Source organism: Gossypium hirsutum, chromosome D13, assembly GCF_007990345.1.
Source record: "Gossypium hirsutum isolate 1008001.06 chromosome D13, Gossypium_hirsutum_v2.1, whole genome shotgun sequence".
In the NCBI taxonomy this organism is placed as follows: Eukaryota; Viridiplantae; Streptophyta; class Magnoliopsida; order Malvales; family Malvaceae; genus Gossypium; species Gossypium hirsutum.
Genome location: NC_053449.1, coordinates 1,136,289 through 1,161,265, shown reverse-complemented (window position 1 = coordinate 1,161,265; position 24,977 = coordinate 1,136,289). Strand labels below are relative to the sequence as shown.

At 33.2% G+C, this 24,977-nt stretch overlaps 6 protein-coding genes and 1 pseudogene across 12 annotated transcripts; 3 read left to right on the top strand and 4 right to left on the bottom strand.

Annotated features, from left to right (window-relative positions):
• Positions 1–2,626, top strand: LOC107887937 (RNA cytidine acetyltransferase 2). The gene is made up of 4 exons (XM_041109875.1): positions 1–578; positions 892–1,002; positions 1,096–1,229; positions 1,335–2,626. The coding sequence occupies exons 1-4, from the start codon at positions 507–509 to the stop codon at positions 1,387–1,389; spliced, it is 372 nt and encodes a 123-aa protein (XP_040965809.1). The 5' UTR covers positions 1–506; the 3' UTR covers positions 1,390–2,626.
• LOC121225531 (equilibrative nucleotide transporter 1-like) lies at positions 1,646–2,626 on the top strand (annotated as a pseudogene).
• Positions 2,627–5,066: 2,440 nt separating this feature from the next.
• Positions 5,067–6,779, bottom strand: LOC107919626 (trihelix transcription factor PTL). The gene is made up of 2 exons (XM_016849050.2): positions 6,311–6,779; positions 5,067–5,880 (listed from the first exon to the last, which is right to left on the bottom strand). Exons 1-2 carry the CDS (start codon positions 6,724–6,726, stop codon positions 5,172–5,174), a joined length of 1,125 nt encoding a protein of 374 aa, XP_016704539.1. The 5' UTR covers positions 6,727–6,779; the 3' UTR covers positions 5,067–5,171.
• A 1,590-nt stretch (positions 6,780–8,369) lies between these two features.
• Positions 8,370–12,012, bottom strand: LOC107918541 (uncharacterized RNA-binding protein C1827.05c). The gene is made up of 9 exons (XM_016848119.2): positions 11,827–12,012; positions 11,623–11,734; positions 11,055–11,110; positions 10,700–10,747; positions 10,519–10,616; positions 9,850–9,919; positions 9,645–9,755; positions 8,736–8,797; positions 8,370–8,642 (listed from the first exon to the last, which is right to left on the bottom strand). Exons 1-8 carry the CDS (start codon positions 11,923–11,925, stop codon positions 8,747–8,749), a joined length of 645 nt encoding a protein of 214 aa, XP_016703608.1. The 5' UTR covers positions 11,926–12,012; the 3' UTR covers positions 8,370–8,642; positions 8,736–8,746.
• An 839-nt stretch (positions 12,013–12,851) lies between these two features.
• On the bottom strand, positions 12,852–15,873 carry LOC107920653 (protein IQ-DOMAIN 14). Of its 6 annotated transcripts, none has more exons than XM_016850463.2 (7): positions 15,646–15,802; positions 14,901–14,988; positions 14,658–14,754; positions 14,230–14,523; positions 13,913–14,128; positions 13,621–13,752; positions 12,852–13,515 (listed from the first exon to the last, which is right to left on the bottom strand). In XM_016850463.2, exons 3-7 carry the CDS (start codon positions 14,730–14,732, stop codon positions 13,075–13,077), a joined length of 1,158 nt encoding a protein of 385 aa, XP_016705952.1. In that variant the 5' UTR covers positions 14,733–14,754; positions 14,901–14,988; positions 15,646–15,802; the 3' UTR covers positions 12,852–13,074. The 6 variants fall into 6 exon arrangements, with proteins under 6 accessions (XP_016705952.1, XP_040965805.1, XP_040965807.1 ...); XM_041109871.1 differs by having other exon boundaries at positions 14,855–14,988; positions 15,646–15,800; XM_041109873.1 differs by having other exon boundaries at positions 14,897–14,988; positions 15,646–15,800.
• A 1,447-nt stretch (positions 15,874–17,320) lies between these two features.
• LOC107920485 (cyclin-dependent kinase E-1) lies at positions 17,321–19,791 on the bottom strand. 2 transcript variants are annotated; one of them, XM_016850224.2, is made up of 3 exons: positions 19,626–19,791; positions 19,394–19,556; positions 17,321–19,007 (listed from the first exon to the last, which is right to left on the bottom strand). In XM_016850224.2, exon 3 carries the CDS (start codon positions 18,977–18,979, stop codon positions 17,540–17,542), a length of 1,440 nt encoding a protein of 479 aa, XP_016705713.1. In that variant the 5' UTR covers positions 18,980–19,007; positions 19,394–19,556; positions 19,626–19,791; the 3' UTR covers positions 17,321–17,539. The 2 variants fall into 2 exon arrangements, with proteins under 2 accessions (XP_016705713.1, XP_016705714.1); XM_016850225.2 differs by having other exon boundaries at positions 19,394–19,485; positions 19,626–19,790.
• A 1,611-nt stretch (positions 19,792–21,402) lies between these two features.
• Positions 21,403–22,972, top strand: LOC107919468 (uncharacterized). The gene has a single exon (XM_016848923.2). It carries the CDS (start codon positions 21,403–21,405, stop codon positions 22,870–22,872), a length of 1,470 nt encoding a protein of 489 aa, XP_016704412.1. The 3' UTR covers positions 22,873–22,972.
• Positions 22,973–24,977: the final 2,005 nt, after the last annotated feature.

The following is a 24,977-nucleotide window of genomic DNA, read 5'->3' as shown; positions in this document are numbered from 1 at the left end:
TTCAATGTATTAGGTAATCCATTACTGACCGATTACGCGCCTATTACATTACGCCCCTAATCCGGCGTTTGGTTCGCTGTAATAGGTATTACGCGCGTAATACAATCCCGACCTAATCCCCAAATTCCCTGCTTTTCTAATCCCTTCCCAAATCGAGTAATAGGTATTACGTCTGGCTTCCCTCCCCAACTCTCTATTTTACCCTCCCTCCCTACCCGACCCTCTCTTCTTCTGTCCCAAATCCGCAATCGACGGAGGCCCGGAACCCGACTCTAAATCCGCCCTCCTCCTCCGCACATTCCTAAAACCAGAAGACAAATTCAATTTGGGCTACATCATCTACTTCACTTTGGGCGTTGGCTTTCTCCTCCCATGGAATAGCTTCATCACTGCCGTCGATTTAGGATGTTCATGAGCGATATCGTACAGAGTCCCATTCTGAAGCTGCTGGGCGCTTTAATGAACGTTTTTTGTTATCTCTTGCATCATGCAAAGCCTGTGTGGTCATGGATGATGAGCTAAATATATTACCAATTTCATCTCATATAAAATCAATAACCCCAGTTCCAGTTAATGAGGTATCTATCTGACTTCTTTATTGAGTATGGGTCGATTGGAAGTGTTCAGGTGTTTTGTACTGTGTATCATGATTCTAGAAACTATAAACATTTTTTTGTAGTGCTGTAGGAAACTTTAATTTAACCTTTTGTTTACAACCACATTTTCCAACATTCAATAGAAAAGTTACCAGAGAATGTGAGTGCCGTAGAAATCTTTGAAGTAACTGTTTGCTGGCAACCACATTTCTGTCAACATAAGTTAGGAAAGTCACTTGGGAATGTGAAGGCATTTTTATGCCTGTAACTTTTTTCTGACTCTGATTGGCAAAAGGACCCTGAAGGGCTGTCAGAATCTGAGCGGGACCTGAAGAATTTAAAACAAGAACTAAGTGAGGATTTTCCTGTTGGTCCTTTGATAAAGAAGTGTTGTACACTGGATCAGGTAGGAACTGTATCTCCTTTACTATTTTCGCATGTGGCTAACAATTTTGGCTAACTTTTGCTGGAATATTTGATGGGTATATTTTTTTTCTAGGGAAAAGCTGTTGTTACATTTCTTGATGCAATTTTGGACAAGAGCCTGCGCAGCACAGTTGCTTTGCTTGCTGCTCGTGGTCGTGGGAAATCAGCCGCACTCGGCTTAGCAGTCGCTGGTGCTATTGCTGCTGGGTAAGATGAATTTATGTTATGAAAATCTTTTACCTTTTATATAATTTCCTTTTCTTGTTTCCATTTCATCTTTGTTCAATCTAATGAGAGAACTTATTCTAATAGGTACTTAAAGGAGTCATTAGTACTTGAAAGTTGCATTGATTCGCTAGGTATGTAATAAAGCTCTTGATGACACTATGAACTCTGAATCTTGAACCACTTGTAACATTTTTCCTCTACCACACATGGTCTATGGCTATGCTTTTTATATGGTGTAATAGAAATTAAACCATAGTTACTATTAGTACCCATGTGGTCAGTAGTTTCACTTGAATATTCCTGGATACAAAATTCATTTCTTTCATTTTTTATCTTTTGTATTGAATCATATTATATGAAGAACTGTGCTGCTTCCTCGTCTAATGAAATTTTAATTTGTCAAATTGTTGGGCGCAGGGGTCCTTGTTTCAATGCTAAGGATCCTAACCAAAGCTGTATTTCCACAATGTGCTGATGGCTTGAGAAAGAGTGCCTACCTTTACTTTTTACTAGCATTGTGTTTATGGTCATATGCATAGTCTTGTACAATGTGGCACACAAACTTCCGATTATGCAGTACTATGAGGAGTTAAAGGCTGAGGCTGTTAAGGAGGAAAAAGCAGAGAAAAGTCCCATGACTGGGCCTGTTTGGAGAGCAACCTTGTAGAATATAGTAGGAACAGTCAAGTGGTATGGATTTAGGATCGTCCTCATATATGTTGTAACTTTATCAATATTTCCAGGATACATCACAGAGGATGTGCACTCATTGGTTCTCAAGGACTGGTATCTGGTCCTCCTTATAACAGGCTACAATGTGTTTGACCTGGTTGGCAAATCGTTGACTGCAGTCTATCTCCTTGAAAATGCAAAGGTTGCTATTTCCGCTTGTGTTGTGAGGTTACTGTTCTTTCCTCTCTTCATAGGTTGCTTGCACGGCCCTCAGCTCTTCCGAACAGAGTTTCCAGTCTCGTTACTGACTTGCCTTCTAAGTCTAACTAATGGCTACTTGACAAGTGTGTTAATGATCATGGCTCCTAAATCTGTCCAGATACAACACGCAGAGACTTCTGGCATCGTTATGGTGTTGTTTCTAGTAGTTGGTCTGGCATCAGGATCAGTCATAGCTTGGTTCTGGGTCATCTGATCATCAGCCAAGATCTCTCCAACAGGTGGCCGCTATGAATTTGTGCTAATGATGTTTTTACCTTTGTAAAGTTTATCTAAAAGCCGTTGTTTGTAGCAGTGTTTTTCTTCAAATTGTATGATGAATACTGTGCCTGAAGTGTGCATATCTGCTTTCAATGTATGCCTGTATCTTAAAAACATGAAAAAGAAAAAATAGAAACATTTGGCTATTATCTGCTTTTAGTCTAGTTTGCTTCCATTGGATGTTGCAGCAAATATAGTTATAGAGTTTAAATAGGAAAATTGGAGTGAGCTACGGTATTGAATTTCTATGATGTTGCAGCAAATATAGTTATAATATATTTAATAATAATTATGTTAATTTATATTTTACAGTATCATATATTATGATTTGAGAAAATTCATATAAGAATATTAATTATTAAGAATTTTATTAAATTATATATTTTAATTAAAATATATTTAATAATAATTATGTTTAAATATGATTAAATTATTTATTATTGATATTAATAATCTTATTAAAATTTAAATAACAATAACAATAATAATTTACCAAAACAAATTTCTGCTAATTATTAAGAATTTTATTAAATTATATATTTTAATTAAAATATATTTAATAATAATTATGTTTAAATATGATTAAATTATTTATTATTGATAATAATAATCTTATTAAAATTTAAATAACAATAACAATAATCATTTACCAAAATAAATTTATGCTAAGGGTATTCTAGTCATTTTAGTTTTTTCCATTATGCTATTACACCTCTATTCCATTCAACCAAACACAAGATTACTATTACGCCTCTATTCCATTACATTCAACCAAACATTTGATTTGCTATTACACCTCTATTCTATTACACCTCTAATCCATTACACCTCTAATCCAATACACCTCTAATCCAATACAGCGAACCAAACGTGCTCTAAAATTATTTAAGATTGCGTTTGATTGCATGAGGTGGAAATAAAAAATGATAAATGTAACAATAAAGTGAAGAAATGAAGGAGAAATTCCCTATCTCCATTGCGCCACCAACCTTTAGCGCATGACCCGGACGCGTTTCCCCAATCACAGCAGCTCCGCCAACCACAAAGTTCAATGTAGCCCATCATCACACCCATAATGTACGCAATCTAGGCAACGGCTAACACACATTTTCTTTTAAGTCGTCCCCCATTAAATCAATAATTACAATTTTATAATTTTCAAAATCGCATCCTACGCCAAAATACCCCACTACAACTAGAATGCAATTCTTAAGGATTTATTGAAAAAATTGTTATTTATGACAATAGATTTTATTAAATTCAACATTTGTGTTTTTAGATCAATGAGACTTACTAAATTATGGCTTTCTACGAAATCATATCTTCTTTTATCCTTGAATTTTCAGTTGCTAAGTTGATGGGTTGTTATCACAAACTGGACATAAAATGAAAACTATAACTTTCCAGTGTGGAAAGTTCACTTTCTCTATGAGGCACCAAAATCGAAATTCACTATCATGAGTACTCGTGAAAAATATAATTTATTTTGTATCTAAGTAAATTTCCCTAAATGTCGGCATAGTATCCATATATCAATTGCATATATATATTAAGCTACCTCATAGCACTTGTATATAGGAAAAATCATAAGAGTTCTACTTGAACAGGAGGAGGGAAGATAATATTTTAATAAAACCCCAAAATCTCTCTGGACTCAATGTGGTGGGCTGCACATAGATTAGAAATCCCAATGTGTCATCCGCTCTTACATCAAATGAACTTATTGGGTCTTTCATGTATTAGGTAGAATTATATGTGGCTAATTAATTTTATTCTTACTCTGAATTCAATTATTAAAATTTTATCTAAAATTACTGAAAATAAAATAAATAATATCATATTAATAAGATTAAAATTATAAAATAATTACCATTATCAAACAAGATAATTATATTCTGTGCTTAATTCAAATATTATCCGAATTCAAAAAAAATAGATTAGATATACATAAATATTTAAATCTACACATTCCGGACCAATACTGCAACTTTTATTTTCTTTTAATTGAAAAAAGATCAGCAGAAAGAAAAACAGTATAATGAGACCAAACAATAGTTCCCAGTGCCACTACTGTTATATTTACAAATGAGTCTATATTCATGAAAAACTAACTGTAGAATTCTGATTTAAAAAAATAAAATAAAAAACCCCACAGGTAAAAATCTTAAGATAGTGGTCCATAAAAATTAATTTTTTTTGATAAAAGATGATTTTCAATTTCGAAATTGAGTAAATTAGCTCATTTTAAAAGAAAATTGGAGCAATTAATCATTGTCAATTTAAAAAATGAACAACTAAGAACAGTTAAAGGCGTTAATGTATTTCATCAATTATACATAATTTTGAATTGGTATAGTAATAAATATAGCCTTCGATATTTACATATTTTGTCATTTTTTACTTAATTTTAAAAATTTTAACAAATTCAAACACATTTACACGAGATAAATTTGTTAAATTAAGAACTAAAATTTTAAGACTAACTTCATTATTATACCAACAATTTAGAGTAGCTAGAGAAATCCTTTTACTAATCAGTTAATTTCATACAAAAATTAGTCAACCATCCATACACAATGCTAATTCCATGCACAGATCAAGATATAAAAACCTACCATCGGCCATAACCAATAGTTTAAAGCTCTTTCGGTACAATATTACTACAATAGATTAGAGAGACAAAAGAAAGGAAAAAGAGCTAAACTTGATTCATATGTTACTGGAATCTTGGTTCCAAGCTTGTCCTAAACTGTGTATCAAGCTTGAGATTCCTTGTTGAGTGTATCCCACAGGCCTTTCAGCTGAAGATGATGATGATGAAACTTCTAGTACTCTTTTCCTTGTAAAATTCTTAACAACTTCCATTAAAGCAAAATCACGAGCTTCAACCCAAGCTCTTTCCTTAACCCAAATTTCATGTTCTTTATCCAACAAAGCTGTCTCTTGTCTCCTCCATTCTTCTTCTTTAGATAATCTCTCTTGGTCTTTATCTTCAATGGCTTTCAACATTCTTTCCATCCAAACATCTTGTGAATCAATCAGTTTATTCATTTGTGATTCCATAAAGTCCTTCACCTTCGTAAAAGCCGAAACTTCGTTGTCGGCATTGTTTTCGGACGATGAAGTCTCGAATTCAGATGAATTGGAAACACCAAGGCTTTGATCACTTGGTTTCTTTTCTTCTTCATGGTGGTTTCTTTGGTTCATTGGGTTGTTTGATGTCTGATAAAGAACAGTCGGACATTGATCCGTTGTTTCACCGTAAAGGAGTTCAAGTTGTCGGAAAAACCTGTAGTTTTTGCCATCTTGTCTCCCAGCTTTACGTTGTTTGGTTTTCTTGTAGTATTTGTGGAGATTCTCAAATTTTTCTCTACATTTCTTCCCACTTCTTTGGTAACCATATTCCTCCGCCATTATTCTATAAATCAAGTTAATATAACCAAAAATCAAACACAAAGTAAAGTAATTCTATTTAGTCTTAACTCAGTTTGCATCGACATTATTATTGATGTAGAAAAACGTGAATGTACTGAAACATAATTATTTTCCTTTAAATGATATAAATAATGTATAAAAAATCCAAAAACGAACTCAAATCTTAACCCTAAAACAATATTATTTAGAACATGCATTCTAAGGCTAATTAAGAAAAATTGAAAAATCGAAAATTGTTTTTTAAAAATATTTATGAAAAAAATTTGGAATTTTTTCAAATAATATAAAAAAATTAATACGAAATATAACTTGCATTCCAATTCGAAAATGACTAGGGAAATAACGAATTAGGAGCCCTAAAACGAACCCTATTTTGATAAACAAATAGGGTTCTTAAAGGAAAATGTGTTTACCTAGAGAGTTCATCCCACAATGGACCTTTTTGATTGGCTTCTTTGAACTTAGGATCAAGTCTGATTCTGATCTCAAGCAAAGTGAGAGTCTCTTGTCTAGGCCATCGACTGTTTCCGCCATTCGTGATGTTTCCCCATCGGCTACCTCCAAACAGTGTCGTTGCACTAGGAATAGAAGCTGAAGCAGCAACACTAGTGGTGGGTGAAGCACTTGGGTAATGATTATGGCTAAACCTAACCAAACGGCTTGGCAATGGTGCCATGAAGGGTTCATGGTATGGAACTGGTGAAGGTGAAGCCATGTTTATGTGAGCAAAGTATGGTTCAGTGGGTTCAGGATGGGGTACCGGGAAATGGGTTCTCATTGGTAGAGAACGCCGGAGATGAGGCGGGCCGTTCTGATCAACCATGTCCATTTGGTTTCCTTAGAGTGAAGGAAAAGAGAAAATGAAGTAAGAGAGAGTGAAAATATTTGTCTTAAATTGATAAGAAATTTGATGTTACGTAAATAAAACTAGATTTATACGAATCGTGATAAAATTAAAGGTTTGATATTAGTATTTTTAGTTCGTATATTATTATAGATAATTTTTAGTGATGAAAATATTACAAAAATATTTTTTTGGTAATTTTTTAATTAAGTTAAGACATAGTTAACATATAAATATTAAATAATACTTTGGTTAAAACGATATGCATGATGTTTTTAATTCAAGCGGTATTATAGGAAATTTTTTGTTGGTTTATAAAAAATATAAAAAGAAAAAAATACTCCCATTTGTAAAAAAATGATTTTTTCTATTGGTTTTCTGTGTTTGAGTTGAGATTCGATTTATGAGTGTTACCAAATTAACTAAAGACTTTATAATAGAAGAGATATCGAAATCAAGTATTACTAGATTATGATACACATATAATGTGGGTGTAACAAACTTATTAGAACAATTGATATAAACATAGAATGTCTCTTTAGTTGAGATAATGAAAATTAAGATGTATTTTTTTTATATTTTTCATAATATAAAAATATATCGTCTCAATAAATTCTTAATAATAGCATAAATAAATGGATAAAAAAAAACTAAATTTAGAACCTCAATGTTTATGGAGTATTTGCTCCACAACTCACTTTGTATATTTATTTACTCGTGTCTTAGTTGTTTATAAATTATATTGGGTTAAATCATTATTTAAGGTTTGAACTAGCTAACTGATTGAACCATTGCTAAGTCTCAATGCGAGAAAAATTACTTAGTTGAGACGCAAAGGGTGAAATAACCCGGTTATATTTGAGTAGGTTAGAAAAGAGTTTTGTCTTTTACATATTCAGAGGAGACAGGATCCGAGTCTACCGCAACTTTCATCACTCTTGCATCGCTTCAGCTTTTCTCTCTCTCGTGGAAATGAGGGAGCCAATGAAATGTTGAAAAATATGGAGACAGTCCCCAAAACTGATGAAACGACTCTGTTGCAGTGCTTCCTATTTGTCTTTTGACCAAACATTAGAACTATGAGTTGGGGACCCCCCTCTCTTTTCATTTCATTGTGTTCAATCACTTGAATTATTGTATTTGATTCAAACTAGTTTCATGGCTTTCTTATTACAAATTATTTATAATTTACCTAAGTTAATAAATTATTACGTGATAATAATTATTCGTTTGGTTCACCAAATCTTAAATTATATAAAATTATGGAATATAAATTTTAGTAAACGAGATGTAGAATTACTTAAAAGCAGTTTTTTACTACGTTTTCATTATTATAGATTTTTGTATTTACAAATTCACTTCCTTTAATATTTTTTTGTCCATTGACAACGCATACATTTTCCTACAAATATTTTTTCAAATTATAATAACAAGAATATTTCTAATAATAAAACAAATATATTTATGAGCTGATAATTTAGTTATAAAATTCAAATATTTATTTATTCTGCAATTTTTGACTTCTACTTAAATTTTAAATTTTAAATCTCGAAATTATTTTATTAAATTGAAGTAAGAAAGACACATTTTAACCAAAAAACTGATTGAATCAGCAATAAGTAGCAAACTGATTGAATATTTTGATTTTATATATATAGGCGAATAGTCAGCATATAAAAAACATTGATTGAAATTACATATAACAAAATTTGATTCCAATAGGGGGTCTGGTCCTAACAGGATCCAACATTATAAATATAAAACTTCCTACTTGTTGCAGAGCCAAAGGCAATATAGCTTGTCACCAGCTCAACTACACATTAAACTAGCAATTTTTTAGCATCTCAGGAGGACTATATTGTGGAAGCCATTACCTTCATCGTCAGCATTTGGTAGTAAATCTGTTTGCAGGAAATTTAGTATTTAGAAACCCATATGGTCACAAATCACTAAAAACAATGTCATGGATGCAGCAGGGGATAGAGCATAACTACCTTAATGGTGCCTAATCTTCGTCGAACTTTATCTTCTTTGGAGCAGACTGACCGCTACCCACCTGCAAAAATATTGGTCAGCACAAGTGATTATATACAGAAAATCTCGTTAATTAGAGATAAGAGATGCAATATCTTAACAAACAAAAAGACCGTATCACAGTATCACGATTTCCAGTTGAATTACACCCATATTGATGGTTGTCACAGGTGAAAAAGAGGAAGGACCAGGTTACAAAGCCCCTTCAACTAAAAAACATCTTTGATGAATAGTATCGCTTTCCATATTGGATTCCTCTGGTAAAAGTACTATGGAAGACCTTGCATTATGCCCTCCTTTACTAAAAATGGATAAATTATTCCCTATACATTAGAACAAAAAGTAAATTGATACTTTTTGTTAAAAATTTTATCCATGATTGATGGAGTAACCAAACAACTACACATGGCTAGTCTCGTGTACCTCATGCTGAGGTACAAGGACCGGTTTAGATGGAAGTTTTAACAGGACTACTTTACTTTTGATCTAATGTACAGGGACAAATTTGCTATTTTTCTAAGTAGAGGGGGAAAAATACAATTCGACTCCTAGTACAAGGGCCTCAATATTAATTTCTGTTCATAACTAAATCATCCTTAAAATCATTTATAAGGATCAATATCTTCCATGTCAAATCCAAGGAGGATCAACAATCCAGATGGTTAAAGTGAGAATGAAAGTGGTGCACCATATTAAGAATTAAACAGACACCATGGAACTTTTATTGCACAAATTAAAGCCCCGATGTTCATTCTTCATGCACAAGTGTTGTAATACTAAATGTTCATTCACCTTCAACCAATGTGCTCCTAATGATTTATCTATTTTCAGAGATACAAATTAAAGCAAGTAGAAGGTTGAATTCTTACAATTTCTGGGCATTCATAATCAATGCCAGCAGCCTCTATCCTCTTTCTACGCTTCGTGTCTCGTTTTATGATCTTCTCCACCAACTTTTTATGCTCTTCTAATGTTCTCACCTGAATAACAAAAATAGAACAAATTAAATAAAATTCTGAATCAACTCATTCACGCTTAAATATGGCAGATAACTTCTCTATGTCTATTGAGCACCTTATTATGCCGCTTTCGTTCAATTTGCACATAGTCCACTGGGTTGAATTTATAATTGAAACCTCTCCATCTACATATCAAAGAGCATAAGTAATCAATCAGAGAAATGAGCGGAAAATGCCTACATCTTCTCTTAGTATTTTAATCAACTACTGCATTGCTTTCACATATCACCTCGTCCTCACAAATAAGTTGCCTTCCTATTCACTAATTTGTTTGTTAGGATAAAATATATAAATAAAGAACATATAGACATTAGCAACTGTTCACCCGGCTAATACATGCATAATATTAGGAATCCACAGAATCATCCTTTGAGGATGCTCAAAATTCGCAAGGGTATCTATGCTCAGAATTTTCTTAAAAATTCTTTTATCCCAATTTTTTCTTCACAGAAATATTAGCTAATTATGCACGACTCTGACTCCTTATCCACTTAAAATATCTTTCCTATCAATCCAATTTCAAGCAAAGACAAACAAGGGTTAAAGGTCATCATTTCCCCAAATTCATGTCAGTACAGTGGCACACAAGGTCTTCTCATGTTATAAATTTGGGTATATCGCACAGTAATAAAACATAACAAGTGCATCATTAAAACACCACTAGAAATTTCCTGAAAAATCATGCATGAATTAGAAACTTAATGAAAAACAAATCATTGCTTACAATTTTGGATGAACATGCTCCGGAGGAATAAGATGGACTTGCAAAAGATGCTCGAACAACAGATAATTATGCATACAATCAGCTACAACTTCAGCCACCTACAACCAACAAGAAGTGTTATCAAAACAACCAGAATCATGATAGCCCTATTTCATTAGACAAAACAAAAACCGTCTCCAACCTGTGGATTCTCAAATTCGATGAAGCCAAAGTGCTTTGATTTTCCTGTCTGTTAAGCACCAATGATAAAAATTGCAGAAGAAAGTGAATACTCGGAAATTATTTTAGTCAAAATGCAAGAGAACAACAACAAAAAAGGCATGAAATGGCAACACCATAACCAGCAGATATCACATTCAACCAAATAAAACTAGAATACTAGTTCTTCAAAAACAAAACCAATATTTCTACCTTTTTTCAAAAAGAAATTCAAATAAAAGAAATCATCCTCTATAGTTCATAAATAAAATATGCTAGCAAAAACAGAAATATAAACAAATGCACATAATAGCAAAACTAATGCAACTGCTTAAAACCTTTTTATTTCTTGCAATCCTTAATCTCTTAATGGCACCAAACTGCTGAAAATAAGCTGCAAAAGGAAAAAGAAAAAAAACCGCCAGTTAGGAAGTACTTCAAAGTATGGTTGTAATCCAACCGAGTCAAACTTGAATACTAGCAAGCTCGAGCTCGATCAAACACATCTATTTTTTAAGCTAGGGTTATACTTGAGTTACTTGAGTTCGATTATCAATTTTCATACTCGAGCTTAATTAATATTGTAAGTATTCAAGCTCGAGCTCGATTATTAAACTTCAGGTAATAATATATATTAAGGGCAATAACATGCTTTAATAATATAAAAATATTTAAAATATATATTAAAAACGAAAACTCAATAAGGCTGTGGACGTTCGATAAGTATTACTAAGCTCAAATTCAGCTTGACAATAGCTTGAGCTACTCGAGCTGGGCTTGATAATTACCAAATCAAGTTTAAGTTTTTATCGAGTCGGACGAATAGCTTAAGAGCATCAATATTTCATTTATACCCCTATTTCAAAGAACAAATATCACCTCCTTTTATACAAAAATTCTTTTTACCTTCCATCTCTTTCTCATAAAACCCATGTGGGATTCGACCAACATACAAGACAGTAGCACTGTTTTGAAGGGGTTTGGTTTCTGGAGTTTCACGCGGACCACCTTCCAACGGCTTCATATTCATTGCATTCAAAACCAATTTAGGGTTAAAAAAACCAAAAACAGGAAAAAAAATTAAATTCAAACAAAAAAAGAAGAAGATACCAGGAAATCGGCTGAAGCAGTCTTGGAATCAGAGTTAGGGAATTGAGAAGAAGCCTTCTTTATTGCTTTCTTCGACGCTTTCCTCGCCTTCACCCCCATTGTTTGTTTGAGTGTGTGTTTTCTCCGGCGGCCGTATTTGACGGAAACGGTGGCTGCTTACACCTTCAAGAGAAAAATATGTCAATATATAACTGAGGGCTAAGCTTTATATGGGCTGAGACTAATTATTGGGCCTTAATTTCAACCCAAATTTGACCTAAAGGAAATTAAGCTGATAAATATATTATTTAATACCCAAGTTCGGTTTTATATTTAATTTGGTACCTAAGTTTTTTTTTTCAATTTAGTATTTAAGTTTAATTTTAACATTCAATTCGGTTCTTGAGTTTTGTTTGTGTCATAATTGAGTTTGGCTTTCTCGTGTAAAAATTTCTTGTGTCACATGATGTCATTTGATCGGGTATTAAATTTAACATTAAAGTTAAATTCAAGTACCAAATTAAACATTAAAGTCAAATGCAAGTACCAAATGGCATATTAACCCTAAAATCTATAATAATACTTGGGATAAATCTCAAAACTACACATAAGCTTTGATTCGATGCGTAATTTGATACATAAACTTTGATTTGAGGCGAGTATACATATGAAATTTTGATTACGATTTAAATGTATACATAAAAATTTAATTTTGTTTCAATTCTACACATTTAAAATAATAATTACATCAATTTATTTTTATATTAGATATATATTTACTTGTATTGCAATATGTATACTTAAGATGGTGTTATATCGATAATTCAGTTAGTAGTTCGTGAAAATTGAATTAGATTAATATTTTAAGTATAAAATATTACACATTAAATTAAAGTTCATAAGTAGACTAATCGGATACCAACTTAATTGAAAATTTATTATAAAAAACTACTTTTATTTTTTTACAAAATAAGTCGTATTATTTTTATTTAATAACCAAGGTCCTTAAACTCTTTTAAAATTTAAAATTTAAAATTTAGTCCCTATACTTTAATTTTAAAATATTTATCTTTCAAATAATACAATGTCAAATTGGCACAAAAATCTTTCCAAACTCTGTTTTTACAGACACACACACAAAAAAAAAACAATATGTATCACTCATCACACACAACACTCAAAAGGGTCTTCCTTGGAATATGAAGCTATATTCTATTTCTTGCATATACAGGCAAAGAGAAAGTTTGTTCATAGGGAGACTTCTTCTTCTCATTGATACTTGAATGTTTCACCATTATATGTAGACCAAAGAGAAAGTCCACCCTTGTATGGCATGTTATGATCGAAGCATGTATCGGATAATCCGAGCCGTTGCCTCGGTGTGCTCATTGACCTTACCTTTGCTTTTGCTGATTCAGTTGCAGCCATATAGGTAGGAAAAACCGGAGAGCTTGGGACGGAACTCTCATTCCCAGCGGGATTCTGGTTCTGCACACGACAAAACGATCTCCTTGGAAACAAATACGGCGAATTCAATCCGTGCAGACCGTCTACTTTCCATGTGCTCGAATTCGAAGCTACATTGTGTTTTAAAATCATCATTCTTTCCCTTCTAGTTCCCTCACTATTTGCTTCTGCTTCCAAGAAGCTGTTCCTTCCGGTTTCTTTGACGTGCACGGATTCATCGAGCATATACGAATTCACTCTCTCCTATAGGAAATGAAAGGATAAATAAACGATCTGCAAAGTATATGGTATTTTCTCAACAGCAGAATAAAATCAAGTAGCAAACATCGATATGATATGAAAAATTACCCGATGAGAATACGAGTATTTCTTCATACGCTCTCGTTTGGCCATTGCCTCTTGCCTTCTTAGCCATACGGCTTCAGCGTCTTCTTTAGAGAACACGCTATCATTCCAGTTCCTTCGGCTATAGTATTCGTGCTGGCCATGACAAAATGTTACGAGGATAGTAAAAGCTAAATTCCCGATTTATGTGTTGGGTTCCGAGTTATTTGCATATATTTGAAAGATCATATTGTCTATGTAATGAAGAGTAAAAGAACAGTTAAAAAAATAGCTCGACTTGAATTACGAAACATACTTCAATAATGTCCTTGACTTGCAACTGATCTTTATGTACGAGGCTCTGATTTCTCCTGGTGTCTTGACAAATTACTTTCTCCTTGATCTCCGGGTACATCTCCGTACCAGATTGCAAGCATTTCATATTTTTCATTGCTCGACGTCTCGTGACTTGGCCACGGATAATAGCTTGGAGTAACACCAGTCCCTTTAGTGCCCGTAGGGCTTTCCTTGCCTGTTCAACAGCAACATGAGTACCATACCAGTCCAAATTGAAGAACATCTAAAGTAATGATGCTTGATATCCTCGAGTTATATATTCAAAGGTAAGCTCACCAGATGTGCCCGGAAAGCGGTTTGGATCTTAATAGCAGCTCGGTTCCTATCCTTTGTTGTGAAATTACTGAAATGGTTAGAGGCATTAGCCAGACGAACGACCTCGGCTGCCGCTTGTGCTGCAGCAACCGCAATTTCAGCTGCAGCAGCTGTCGCAATGGCAAGATTCAAAGCATGCTTTCTTTGATCCTCGGTTGCTTGACATAACGATTTCTGCTGGGGTATCGCCGGTAATGCAGGGCGGCATTGCTTGAGCTTTAGTTTTCCGAAAATCCATCTCCACCTCCTTGATTTCTGAAAAGTAAAACCGAAATTATTACAAGCAAAAAGGAAAAAAGAACCAAAAAGATGAATCAAAAAGCTATTAATTATTCAAAAAAAAAAAAGAAGAAGCAAAAGTTGAAAAGTAACAAGTACTGAAAATGAACCTTCTGTGTTTTTGGTTGTGCATTAGAAGCAAAAATCTTTTTCACCCAACTAAACCAGCTCCTTTTCTTTCCCATTGACAGAATTCATTGAAGCATTCTAATTAAAAAGAAACAAGATTTTAACAATATAGGAAATTTGAAGAAACAGGGAAAAGTTAGATATATCTATGAATGAAATCTACACATCCAAATCCAACCCAGAATTGTTGGTAGTGTCTCGACTCTACCAAGAGCCTTACGTACGTGCCATAAGTGATTGAGCCGAGTCTAACCATGAACAACCATAGTTCCATATTTTGTGAATCTGTTGAAAGACAACCTCGACCAAGACCTGACTTGTGTACACATCAATAAATATACACAAAAAGTTTACATATTTATCAAGGGCAAAACTAGAAAATTGCTTTAAAAAACTAGATTTTTGGGATTAAAATGCAAATTTACCATAGTAATTTTTTAAACCTCCCCGATATTGATATCTACAACATATTGTAAAGAAGAAATGGCTAAAGCTCCTAGACACTTATTTCACACGGAATAATCCAATGAAAAATAAACATCTTGCCTATGAATGAAATCTACAACATCTTGCAAGTAACCTTTAACCATCCTCACATCCAAATCCAACCCAGAGTAATTTATATTATCTCGACTCAACCGAGAGCCCTATATACATTATAGGTGATTAGTTCTGAGTCTAACCATGCACAAACTCTTAAAACACTTTGTATGGCATATATCATTGAGTCGAGTCTGACCATGCGCAAACTCTGCGCTTTGACATGATTTCACCCCGAACCCGTTTACATCAACAATACCGGCTAGCTATTTTGTCAAACATATGGTAAGTTCATAAAAACAGGAAAGCAGCTCGAAAGTTACCAGTACAAGCTATAAACTGCATCAAAAATCATATGTTTAAAGAATCTGAAAAACCAGAGAAAAAAGAAAAAGAAAAATATGAAGATTAAAGAAGCAAAAAACAGACCTGGTTTCAAATCCTTTGTATCATAACAATGACATATGGATGAATAAAAACCACAAGGACAACAATCAAACATATATATATTGAAGATAAATCTAAGTTGGTCAATGGTGTATGCTTGAACCACATTGAAATCATTTACAATGATGTGGCAAATGCAGGCACTTTGATGAAGAGTGAGTCATGATCTTTAAAAGAGCACAAGCGAGTGAGTGTTGGTTTCTAATCCCCCATCTGTCGCTATCATAACAGCCCCATGTCTTCAAATGTTTGCTTTTCTTATTTTAAAAGGAATTTACAGACAGGTCCTCAGCTCACATGGTGTTACTTTCTTCATTGAAATTCAGCACATTGGCCCATTACCTCTTTTTTTGCCTTTATTGTGATAATGATAAACATGACCCCATGGGCTATTTCATCCTTTCCAACTCTCCATTTTACTTTCGTACCAAGTTTTTCGGTTGAATCGGTTAAGTAATCGGTTCGTCTATTTTAATTGAATAAATATTTAAAATTTTATAAAAAGATCGATTTAACTGTTTTAATATTTCTTTTCAAACTAAAATTCGACATTAAAATTTTAATAATTCAGTCCGATTAAAACAACCGTACTTTAAATTCCATGATATTTTTAGAACACTCAATTTGGATCACTAGAAGTGAGGTGAGTTTCCCCTTTTATCCCTCCACATTTTTTATTAGTTTATATTATATTATCTTTTAATATATTTCATAAATTAAAATAAATAAAAAATTGAATATCATTAATACAAATATAATTTTATTATTTTTAACATATAATTTTAATAATTCATAGTTATTATTTTATGCTATTTAAAATAAATTTATTATTTAATTTCTAAATACTATTTAGCATAATATTTAATCAACATTATCGTTTCAAATAATTAATTTAATAAATTTGAACTTTTGATTACGCTTATCGTACCGGTATTCCGATTGAATTCAATGCTATAATCTTGGTAAAAGTACTATAGATGCCTTTTATTAAGAGTCCAATTGCATTTTACTCTCTTTACTAAAAAATGAGAAAATTTATTCCTCTAAAGAGCAAATTGATCCGTTTTATTAAAAATTTCATCCATTTGTACAATTAAAAACTGGTGTGGTTAACAAAAGAATTAATTTATTTTTTGATCTAATGTACGAAGACTAATTTACCCATCTTTTTAATAAAGATGATAAAATACAAATTGACTTCTAAAAGGAGCCTTCATGATACTGATTACTAATTTCACCGCTACCATTGTTTTCAACTTTTATAAAACGAATCTAAATTAAACCTTCGTTTGTTTCACATTCCAGAATCAAATATAGTTCAAAAAAAATTTTACAAGCGCCAATTTAATTTTAACTCTATTAGCATAGATTAGAGAGAGAGAGTTATGGATAATTTTAGATATTATGTCAAAAAATTCATATATTATCAGAACCTATAATAAAATTGTTAAAAATAAAAAGAAAATTTACAAGCACGAGGAAAACACCGTTTCATCCTTAGTAATATTTAAAAATAAATAACTAAATAAAAATATAGGCATATCATTCATTTAACCCTAAAATTTAAAACTTCTTTTGATAGTATAGAGAATAATAATCCTTACTATAATCCTTACTCAATCAGCGAATGGTTCCAACACGACATTATTACAGATACTTATTTTTAACTAAATTCATAAATAGCTGCAGCATGGAAAATGTTCATCAAGTAAAACCAGCAAGACATTTCGAACCTAGGGGAAGATTGAATATGCAGGGAGCTCACATTAATAGATTATAGATCTCCCAAGTTTAATAATATACTGAAATCCAAAGAATACAACGCCGAACTCAATTACATTCCAGATAATTAACATATCAGAAGTTAAAAATTTTCTTACATGCGTCTCGATTTTTGCTGCGGTGGGTATCCGGTCATGCCCATTCCCGGATCTTTCCTTCTCAACTGTTGTTGTTGATGAGCTTGGGTGGCGAGGTTTCGTTGCATTGGCATGCCTCCTGGGTTTATTCCACCACTCACTCCAGCCTGAGATGGGAAATTATAAGCCATAATGCCTTGAGGCATTCTTTGCATAGGAGGTGGCATGGGCCGATTAACGGATCCATTTCTCCCTAGGTGAGCACCCATGCCTCCAGCTACATTCCCAGATGACACGGATTGCGGGGGTTGCTGAATGCTAGCTGTCCCTTCGAAATCAGTGTTCTGGTCCACCGGACGAGTAGGATAATTGATTATTTTCTCTCCTGGTTGGCTCGGTACCAGTGCATTGCGACCTGGTAAGGGCTCGATTTTGAAGTACTCATGCTCTAAAGCCTGTGCAGCTGTTATACGCTTACGAGGATCATATTCAAGCATCTTAGATAACAAGTCAAATGCAGGACTCTTCGGAGAAAGATGAACAACACTATGAAGTCCGGCATTTTCGTACTTGTGTGTTTGAATGTGTTGTACATCCGATTGCCAATGTGGAAGACTCGCAAGTGTAGGCCACTTTTCCAAGGTGGGATGGCCTAAGATCTTAAATATCTTGTCCAGCTGATCGAGTTGAAAAGGATTTGGTGTAGATTTAGCTTCTGCACCTTGAAAAAGTGGTTTCAAAGTCAAAAGCTCGGCAAAAATACACCCAACAGCCCACATATCAACCGCACTGGTATAGTGCTTGGCACCAAGAAGCAATTCAGGTGCACGGTACCAAATAGTTACAACCACACCATTTTCAAATAATGGCTTTAACGGAGCTTGATAAATCCTAGCAAGTCCAAAATCAGCAATTTTGACAACCCCGTGTTCATCACCATCACCCATAACCAATATATTTGACGGCTTTAGATCTCGATGTATGATCCAGTTGCTATGAAGATAGTTCAATCCATTAAGCAGCTGCCAAAGCAATGACTTAACAGTGTATTGGTTCATGGTATGATTAACTTTGTCCCTATGATGCTTAATGATTTCATAGAGGTCATATTCAGCATAATCGAAAGCCAAGTACAACGACATATCCGCGTGATTAATGTGCACATTAACAAGCTTCACAACATTCTCATGAGAAATCTCCCGAAGCAACATGATTTCTCGGATAGCAGTAGGGGAGACACCATCCCCATCCTTGGACTGTTTGAACTTCTTTATAGCAATGCATTTTCCACGATTTGTCGGTGACTTGATTCTTGCAAGAAACACGAGACCATAAGTACCTTCACCAATTTTGCCGAGCAGATTGTATTGTTGCAACCACTCCAGCTTCTCACTGTTGCTGGATGAAGTATTATTCGCTCCAATGCCTCTGCCTGAGGTGTTATTGCCATCTCCCATGGTTTCTGTGCTTTACAACATTCGGCACCTAAGTACGGAAGGAAAAAGACGATAAGCTCATAACGCCATTACCGTGTTATTGCAACTCATAAATGTACTAATTGAAGAACTCATCAAATAGCTAAATAATTGACTTTTACCACTAACCATATAAATAGGGATCTCTTAGTAAAAGGGCAATCAGATTCTTTTAACATCAAACAAAGCTAAATAAGTTCAATCATGGTTAAGAAACTTGATCAACTATTACAACTCAAATCATAGTTAGCTTCTATAATTTCATCAATTTGAAATTTCCTATTGCATTTTACCTAAGCACAACAAACACCGAAAATATCTTCACAAAACCTAGAACAAATCCGATTTTTTTTCCACAATTATTCAACAAACAGATAAGAAATCTGAGAAAAATACCACAAAATTTGTTGACCAAGAACAACAACGGCGTCGTCCTACGAGTTTCACTCGCCACGAATTCAATCCAAAATCTCCTTACTGGAAATCAACTGTTCACAAGCTTGAACTTTTCATTTAAGTTTCGTAGCAAAAGAAATTTGACCTTCTTGCATGAAAATATCTGAATAAAATTACAGAAATTAGCAAAAAAGGAAATCAGATTATTGAAATAAAACCGTCGCGTTATTACCTTTCAAGTTGGGTAAACTAGGGTTCCTCGAATTACTTCAAAAAAAATTCAAAATAACGCTGAAATTAAAAGAGAATTTTTAATCAATGTTTTGCATGACCCTGATTCTTGCCTGAATGGCGGTCACCTGGAAGAGCAGGGAAAGTGGGGGGTTTTAATTAGGAAATTCTATTTGGAAAAAAAAAAGAAGGAAATTTTATTTCCTCAAAAATCAAAGGGTAAAATGTTCTCAAAGTCCCTGTTCTCTTTTTATATTTAAAATTTAGTCCTGCATTTATTTCAAGATTTTAGGCTAATAATGTGACCCATTGGTTGGCACATTGGCAATGATGATTTAAGTTTTGGATTGGAGTATCCGGGTTTCATCCATACTTAGAGAGTAATCGGTTTAATTGGCCTGTTCAATCGGAGTTTTTTTTAATGAACTTCAACATGAAAAAATCGATCAATCGACTTTAGTTGAAAAAATCGATCAAATCGAACCAACTTTGATTCGGTCAATTTGATCGATTGTTATTGAGTAGGCTTACATAGTTATTTATCTATTATATATATTATAAATTATAAATATATTTTAATTCATTTAAAAATAATATAAAATAAATCGATTTATTCAAAAACTAATAATCAACTAAATTAACAGATTAAGATGAGGTTTTAATTCATTTAAAAATTATATAAAATAAATCGATTTATTCAAAAACTAATAATCAACTAAATTAACAGATTAAAATGAGGTTAAAATCAATTACCCTACACCAACCGACTACACTCAAAACCAAAAAAACTGAATGAGTTAATTTTTTTAATTAAAATCGAAAATTGTTCTCCCTAACTGACGAAGGGGGTTCGTCAAATAAAATCAAATTGTTTTTTTGGTAGAAAATAAACATCATTAAGCGAGTACATCAAAATAAATCAAATTCATGCAAAGAGAGCATTATCCGACAACAAAACCTCTTAAACTGATGAAAAGGGTTCTTCAAATAAAATCAAATTCAATGGACTATTTGACTCATATTTGGCCATTCGATTAGCAACGGCATTTTAACTTCTCAAAATGTGATGAATCTGTATCCTTCAATCTCTATTGAAGCTATGTATTAAACGTAGCATAGCTAAGCTACTATTGACAATGCATCTTACCTATAAACACTCAACAAGCAAATAATTATCGCATTCAATCTCTAATTGTTGATGACCCCTATCCCATGCTATACGCAAACCTTCCAACATAACACATGCTTCAACTTGGAAAACCATGTCCTTGGCAACCATTATTGAGAAACCACACAAGCATCTTGCTTCCGAATCCTTAAGAACCCCTCCAACCGAAGCATTATTGCTATTGGGTGACATTGCTCCATCTGTGTTAAGCTTAACCCATCTTATTTCCGGTGGTGGGGATCAATGCAAAGAAATAGAAGCAAATTTACATGAGATTGAAAGTAAGAGATTATTAAAATCTCTTTGTTCCTAAAACTTTTTAATATTGTTTTATTTATAAAATTATTTTTAATTTTTAAATATATTTTAATAAGTATGCATCAATTAAAAATTTTTAAAATAAAATAATGCCTAAAATAAATTATTTAAAATTGAATAATAGTATTTTTTCCATTTTTTATTACTTTTCCTAAATTAAATTTTAGTAACTAAATAATTAGAAACAGGAAAAAAAAGTAATAGCAAATTTTTGTTATTTTTTTGTTCCATAATGCACTATTTATGACCATCGTTGTAGTTGTTTTAAAAAAAAAAAAAAAAGTCTTTAGCCATGGAACAAAAGTTGAGCCTTTTGAGGAATATTGTGGCATATGTTCTTTTCTTTGGTATATTGGCGACGGTGATCAGATTTGCCTACGTTGTCACCACCATCGGTGAGTCCTGTAATCTCTACAACTTTTGCTTCTTCAAAAACAATGTCGTTCCCCAATCTAATCCTCACAACCATCTCTATGCTAGCAGAGAATGGGATAAGGCTGTCCATTTCTATTCTTCAATTTTCCAAGATATGATTTCCAAGGGTTATCTCTCGCCTCATTCCAAGTCTCTCTGCGTTGAGGCTCCTAATGGACATGAAGTTTTCGCTTTGAAGAAGATTGGAGTGGAGGACTCCATTGAGATTTTCAGGAAAGCGGCTAAACCTTTGGTTATTAGGGGGGAGGATGATCGAATACCATTCGATGATAATACATTTGACTTCATATTCTCTGGTGGTGCCCGTATCGAAATGTCATCTCGACCCTTTGATTTTGCATCAGAAATCGTTCGGGCCTTAAAACCTCAAGGGTTTGCAGTGTTCCACGTCAAGGCGAATGATACATATAGTCTGAATTCTTTTCTTGATTTGTTCCATTCTTGCAAATTGATTAAAGTGCTTGACATTGATGGCTTCAATCCATCAATGCCATATATTAGAGAAATTGTATTGAAAAAAGCGATTCATGGGTATAGAAAGATACCTGGTGATGATTCTAAGAACTGCTCCTTTCAAGCTCATAAGCAGGAACTAGTCCAGAAGGCGGAGCCATTGATTGAGGAAGAGCCCTTGAAGCCATGGATTACCTTGAAAAGGAATATCAAGAACGTAAAGTATTTTTCATCCATGGTTAATATAAGTTTCAAGAATAGGTATGTTTATATTGATGTTGGGGCTAGGAATTACGGTTCTAGTATTGGAAGTTGGTTCATGAAACAATATCCCAAACAGGGTAAAAGCTTTCATGTCTATGCTATTGAGGCTGACAAAGCTTTTCATAAACAATATGCATCGAAGAAGAAGGCGGTTACGTTGTTACCATATGCAGCTTGGGTCAGGAATGAGACATTGTCTTTTGAGATTAACGACGGCCCTGCGCAAGAAAAAGTGAATAAGACTAAGAATAAAGGCAGAGGGATGGGCAGAATTCAACCTGTGAAATCAAGTAGAGGTGAATTTAACAGTGAGGTGAATGAGATTCAAGGGTTTGATTTTGCAGAATGGTTGAAGAACACTTTTACAAAGAGAGATTTCGTGGTGATAAAGATGGATGTTGAAGGAACTGAATTCGACTTGATTCCAAAGTTGTTTGAAACGGGAGCAATCTGCCTGATCGATGAGATTTTTCTTGAATGCCATTACAATAGGTGGCAGAGATGTTGCCCTGGTCAAAGGAGTACAAAATATAAAAAGCATTACCGCCATTGCTTAGAGCTGTTTACTTCTCTCAGAAAAAATGGAGTCCTTGTTCATCAGTGGTGGTAACTTCTTGTAGCTTTGTATCTTTCAATTTTGAATCAAATTAATTTAGAATGTATATATTTTATAAAGAGTACAAATTTATAAAATAATATTTTTGGATAGGTTAAAGAGGAAATATTTTGTTTAAATATTTTTTTTGAAAATTTATATTTAAATCACTTTAAAAAGATCGAAAATATTAAAAATAAGTAAAATGAAGTAGAATGGGGTGGAGTAGGACGAAAATGGATCCTTCCGACGTCCATGAAAATAATAATAGTTTTTAAAATTATACATACATAACAAAACAGAACAAATGATGAAATAGAATATATCAATTATAGAACGATAATAAATTTAACAATATCTACACTTGCTCTATTGCAATTCCTCTCCATTAGTCTCAAGGTTTATCTTATTCTCGAGAGCAATGATTTATTCATGCCTAACCCTAGGGTAGTTTGGGAGTACAGTCGCTTAGGGCCCAAGGCTGTAAGAGGTTCAAAAAGGAATTTTTTTTCTTCAACTTTTAAATTTTTCGATCACGCTTCATTGCAAGTGGGAAAAAAAGAAATAAATAATTAAAAGGGGCCCATTTTTTATCAATCGAGAACGGTTGAATGTTCTGACAATTTTATCAATCGAGAATGATTTTTTGAAAAATATTGATGTTGATGTTGTCATTAATGATTTTGCATCTTGGAATGCTTGTAGAATCCATTTTTTATGATTTTCTGTAGTTGATAATATAGGAGTTGATTGAATGACTTTTTTTTTAATTTTATTAGAAAATGTATTATTCTTTTAAATTTATTATTTCGCCTAATACCCAAAAATATTAAAAACGAAACTGGATTTATTAATAGCGAAATGAAATGATTAATTGATCTCTATTTTGGAATTGAAAAACACTCAAATAGAAAAGGAAATGATGAGAACGACCTGTTCTAAATTCTCATGCTGCCATGAACATGGATCAATCAATCATCTTTTGCCATCATTTTCTATTTCATTTTTCTTCAAAGAATGATGATTCAAGAATATTATAAAACCCATTTGCTAACATCAATGAGTGCCATCCCTTGATTGCTTATTTAGAAAAAAATTATAAAAAGAAATAATGAAGGTCTTATAATTAAGTATTACTTTCGTCTCTGGATTTGTCTTGAAAAATGGGATTGCCCTCTGGTAATCAAACCAAGGAGAAAAAGCTTCGACCAAGCTTATAAAGTTTGATTTAATATAACATGTAAATATCATAACAATGAGAAAGGGACCCATAGCCGAAAGAGCATGCATGCACATGAAAGAAAACCCTAATGTACAATGAAAAAGAAAGACATCCATAGCTATCGTTGCACCTCGCCTCGGGAAGATGCCAACTCTTCTTCCATTTCTAATTGATAGTGAAAAGCTCCAAGAAATCTCCTAGCCACTATCCACTTTGAGTTCTGACACCCCCCCAAATGTCCGTTCTATTACTACACAAGGCCATGCTATCTCCCAATGACTTCCCTAATCTACTTTTCATCCCACGATTTACCATTATTTCCGATACGGTCACAAATAAGGAATCCAATGTTGAAGTTTTTATTTAATCTAATGATTCTCCAACCATTGCTCATGATCGCACCCATATGAGTTACGTTTCCCTTCCAGATTTGCGTATCTACTCCTAGCAAACAATCTCTCGTCCTTTGAGTATACTCCTTTCCAAAACCATGAATCTGAAGGCTTTCTCCTTACCACACCAAAGGTGATCTAGTTCAAATAAATCCTATTTGTGTGTTTGTTGACTAGAAATGGGTCTATTTTATTCTTAATGCTATTAATAAATTAAATCCTAGGCATTGATTATAGGACTATTTACCTATAAAGGGAAGTAATCGGCAGTGTTTATCTTGGTTATCGAGAAGGTAAGAAGAGATCGTTTGTTACGCATTCGTTGACAACTATAATCTATTTATTATAGAATAAAAAATTTATCTTTACATTGATGATCAAACCAATGAATCATAACTGAGATTTTTTCTTTGACTAGATTCCGTTATATTGAATTTCTTATATTTTATTTTGGATCTCCTTTTACATGGTTTTAATTTTAATTTTTAATTTTTAATTTTAAAACC